This window comes from Octopus bimaculoides, chromosome 2 (genome assembly GCF_001194135.2).
Source record: "Octopus bimaculoides isolate UCB-OBI-ISO-001 chromosome 2, ASM119413v2, whole genome shotgun sequence".
In the NCBI taxonomy this organism is placed as follows: domain Eukaryota; kingdom Metazoa; phylum Mollusca; class Cephalopoda; order Octopoda; family Octopodidae; genus Octopus; species Octopus bimaculoides.
Genome location: NC_068982.1, coordinates 187,731,961 through 187,736,860, shown reverse-complemented (window position 1 = coordinate 187,736,860; position 4,900 = coordinate 187,731,961). Strand labels below are relative to the sequence as shown.

At 32.3% G+C, this 4,900-nt stretch overlaps 1 protein-coding gene across 2 annotated transcripts in view; it reads left to right on the top strand.

Annotated features, from left to right (window-relative positions):
- LOC106872932 (uncharacterized) overlaps positions 1-4,900 on the top strand; it is a 33,902-nt gene that overhangs the window by 1,867 nt on the left and 27,135 nt on the right. For both annotated transcript variants that reach the window (XM_052965796.1, XM_014920109.2), the window contains exons 2-5: positions 774-911; positions 2,184-2,284; positions 2,381-2,501; positions 3,326-3,410. In XM_052965796.1, coding sequence (XP_052821756.1) covers positions 774-911; positions 2,184-2,284; positions 2,381-2,501; positions 3,326-3,410 — 445 coding nt within the window. The remainder of the gene's footprint in view (positions 1-773; positions 912-2,183; positions 2,285-2,380; positions 2,502-3,325; positions 3,411-4,900) is intronic.

The window sequence follows — 4,900 nt, the reverse complement described above, 5'->3', positions numbered from 1 at the left end:
AAAAAAAAAAAAAAAAGCAATTTTAATACTTTCCAAACTCTTTCTGTCCGAAAAATGCCGACCGAGATTTCTTAAGACTGACGTCAGTCTCGGCATTTTCTGTTGCCTCATCAGTTAAGCTAGCTCGGCGTTCGGCCCTTTCCGGACCTGTTTCTCTATTAGTATGTTTCCGTCACCCAAATAAATGGCTGATTTAGCGATTCACTAATGTGTATACATATCATAAAATTAATATAAACAGCAGGTTGTAACGTTTCACCAAAATGGAGAATTCTAATTGTCACTAAAATGTGACTACGGTGTTAAAAAAAAACACCGATATTGCTAGAAATAAGAGCTAAAATGCTCTAATGCTGTAGTTCATGCACAGAAATGAAAACATGCTCTAACAGGGACCATAATTGTCCGAAATATACCAACCAGGAATTCCTAAGACTACCGTTAGTTTCAGCAATTTCTGTTGCATTATATATATAAAGCCAGTGAACAGCAATGACGATACCGGTTTGACTTTGAATCTCTTTAACAATTCAAAATAATGAATTTAATTCCTCTTAATTCTACCTTAGTTCATCTAATTGTATTTATTTATCGTTATTTTCCATAAAAAGCCTTTTTTTATATCCAATGTGCATTTTCGCTTTTCTTATTTTTTCTTCTTACTTTCCCCATATCTTTTCCACGTGTAGTTTCTATTTTCTTTTTTAAACATATTTCTACTAATGTATATATATATATATAAATATATATATATATATACTGTTTGTTTCCAGGTAAAAATGAAAAATTTAGAAATGTTAATAAAGATGTACTTCCACTTGATTCTACTGCACCATCAATTGGTCACCTTGTTAGCTGGGACCATTCTTTTGAATGGCCAGTTCCAAGCTGGCCTCAGTTCTTGATCCCTGGTAAGTTCGTGAGCCTTTTGATATAAAATTCATCAATGCCGCACAAATGTAATCGGTCTAAAATAATTGGTTATTTCTCCGAGAGATAAAAATCATTACCTGCCTTTAGAGGCTGTTTTCGGACCCTTTACAACAATTGTGGCTGTGTAGACTTGAGTAAATTTGACTGGTGGAAACTGCTGAAGGTGTGTGGGTGTGTGTGTGTGTGTGCCTATTTTAACTATTTATAAATGAGGGTGCAAAATAGTACCTACAGTTGCTAGAAATGAGAGCTAAACTTGAATTCTAACAGTCACACAAAAGCACTAACCTCATGAAATATTTTGGATTGCGAATAGCAAGCCACAAAATCTTTCGTTGGCGAGATACATTCGCAGAATGAAGTAGTTAAAATCTTATCACGTGATTTCGAAATTTGATCAACAGGATCTTGTTTCGCGTCAGAGGTTTCTACAATTACTCCGGGTTAAAAGAGAGAGCCTCCCCCCTCCAATCGTTCGTGAGAAAAAGCTGTTGAATACCAAGTGCTAAATTCAAAATGGTTAAAGTGTATAGTAACATACGATAAGATAAAATATATTAAGATATATTGAACACATTATAATATAGGTGGCTATAGCAATTAAAATTAAAAAGGTAAAATTAAGTTGTATGTATGTGTATATATATATATATATATATATATATATATATGTGTGTGCCCTCGTAACTAAGCAGCACGACAAGTCCATTATATATATGTATTTATATATATATATATATATACATATATATATATATATATGGGAGGGGAGAATTCACAAAAAAAAACAAGACGAAGACAGGTGGTGTAGACAACAAACAGATATATTAGTTTAACGCTCGGGAATTGAAAAGTCTTTAACATTTCGAGCCTACGCTCTTCCACAGAAAGGAACAGAGAGAGAGAAAAAGAATGTATAGTGGCTAGCGATCTATATATATATATAAATATATATTTGTGTGTATATTAATATATATATATATATATATAAATAAAGTCTGAAAGTCATTTCACAACTTCAATTTGCAATTACTTCATCTTAGTTTAATGCAATCAATCTTGCGACATTATGTAATAATACACGCACCCACTGTTTACTTTTCATGTGTTCTTCGGGTTGAACATAACTCGCACTGAATAAGATTCTTCAGAATTGTGTGTGTATCACTTTTCATTTGATCAATGTCTTGTTACTAGAAATGTATCATCTATTTCTCTTGTCAGAAATTTTCTCTTTCTCTCTCATTTAGAGAAAAGTTTCCTGAATAAAACCCATTACATCACCGGATACTTCAGCGAATATTACGATGCCGTGTCGATTTTATTATTTGAAACTATTTCTCTGATTACGGTAAACTGTAATTTTTATTAATGAGGAAATCCCCTGTAATATTTATTTTTTCTTCATATTTTCTGGGTTTTGCAATAGAAATGGTTTTATTTTCAGGGATTCAACTCTTCTATTTTCATGCAAGTCAATATGTCTTCCGAACTGCATCGTGATGACATCGAAGATGCTGAAATTCAGGTGCTTTGGCATAGTGGCAGGGTCTCTGTGACGAAGAATGGTAAGTATTCAGAGAGATCAGAACTAGTTCTCTTGAGGTTTTAGTGTAACCATTTTCACACATGAACTCAGTATTTTAAGATACAATAAAACAAAGTTTAATATTAAAGATTAAAAAAACTTTTTAATCAGACCAATGGTTCTCAATCGGGGTCCATACAAGATTTTAAAATTTATGCGCAACAAATTGGTTATTTCTACTATACGTAAAATATTTCAATGTTTTTATCCAATTCCTAATATTTGATTATATAAACATCAGATTTTTTTAAACATCGAATGGCTGTAAGGATCTATCTGAATAAGATAGGAATCAAACATTTATAAAGGTAAAAAGTAGTTAAGAACCACTATATTAAACCATCTGGTGTAGGTTTCATTAACACGAGGTGATTAATAGTTGCATAATGTAAACTTAATAACCAAGACTTATTGTCAAATCATCAGAGATGTGTAACTTTAATATGTAACATTATTCGATTGGAAAGATCATTAGAAACATTTCAAATGCATTTGAAACATTTCAACATTAGAAACATTTAAAAATATTTCAAGGCAGCGAGCTGGCAGAATCGTTAAGCATGCCGGGCAAAATGCCTAGCGGTATTTCGTCTGCCGCTACGTTCTGAGTTTAAATTCCGCCGAGGTCGACTTTGCCTTTCATCCTTTCGGGGTCGATAAATTAAGTACTAGTTACACACTGGGGTCGATGTAATCGACTTAATCCGTTTGTCTGTCCTTGTTTGTCCCCTCTGTGTGTAGCCCCTTGTGAGCAATAAAAAAAATAAGAAACATTTCAAATGCAATTTTTTTTTCTTTTTAAAGATGATATATTTTTGTTTGGAAGTTTCCAGACGAATAATCTTTTTGAAAAGTTTTTCCTCGATATCGAAGAAATATTTTTAGATGAGTAAGTATTTCATTTTTTAAACTTGAAGTAGGTAATATCAAAATTCTATATTTAAGAGATGAGGAATTTATTTACCGAACGTTATCTACTTCATTATTTACCTTATTTACATTTGACAGATATTTGTCCTCATCTTGTTTGTTATTAACACGTTTCGGCTGATATACTCACTGCCTGAATAATAATAATAATAATATCGAAAAATACCTCAGAAATGAGAACCCAGGTTCGAAATTTCCCCAAGACACCTGATTAAAGCTGGAGGGTATATCAGCCGAAACGTTGTGTTAACAACAAACAAGATGACAAATATCTGTCAAATGTAAATAAGGTAAATGAAGTAGATAACGTTCGACATTCTTATTGATAAAACTATCGTCTATATTTTTTATACCGCTTTTGAATCACATTTCTAGACCAACTATAAAGAAGCTAAAATCGATTAAATTTCATGTAGTTTACATTGATTTGTTTATGTTTAAAACTGAATTATATAGCTTATAACTTCAGCTCTGAGAAACCTTAGCAGAATTAGTGTTTTATTTTTACGAAATATATGATGACAAAAGAAGAAATGATTATCTTATAAACTTTATTAGCTTACAGCTGTTTCTGCTATGAGATGCAGTGGATTCATAGTTGAGTGCCTGAATAACACCTTATATCTTCGTCGGAGCCTCGAATATTGTACAATTTGTTTGAGAAAGAATTACTTTTCTGCTTACGGTCGTTCCCTATATATACACAAATAAACTTCGCTTAATATTTGCAGCTCCAACGAAGCTATAAGGTGTTATTCGGGCCCTCAACTATGAGTCCACTGCACCTTATAGCAGAAGCAACTGCCATTTTTGTATATTATTACCACTCAATACTCGGCTAACACTTCGTCCTGAAACATACGTATATTGTTCTACACCAGGTTATTAGTCTTGCAATGCGAAATATTAAAACATGCATCAATAGAGTCGTCTAAGGACCCATAAATCAGTAAAAAAAATTATGCTCTCGTATGTTTCAAAAATGGATACATTAAAGTAAACATTATTACCAATCCATTTCAGCCAATCGCCAATGGCTGTTAGATAACCGGATATAGACAACACGATTAAGTAACGCTCCGTGTTTTTCAGATGGCTTTTTCCATAACTGCCATCTCTGATAAGTACGTGGTATGTTACTTAACCATGTTATCTAATATCTGGTTACCTAATGCCCAGTGCGAAACCGATTGGTAAGATTGGCTGAAATGTACCCATGCATTCTATATTGAGAATATATATATATATATATATATATATATATATATATATACACATATACATATTATAATAATTTTTTTCACAGAGGATGTAGCAACCGTTACCAATATAGCATAAGAACTTACCTTAGGAGATCATTATTTAGATTCCTTAAGGGTCGTTCTCACAGTTTATATTTATATCATAAGGTTTTTAAACTTTTAAATTTTCATATTCAAAAGAGACAGA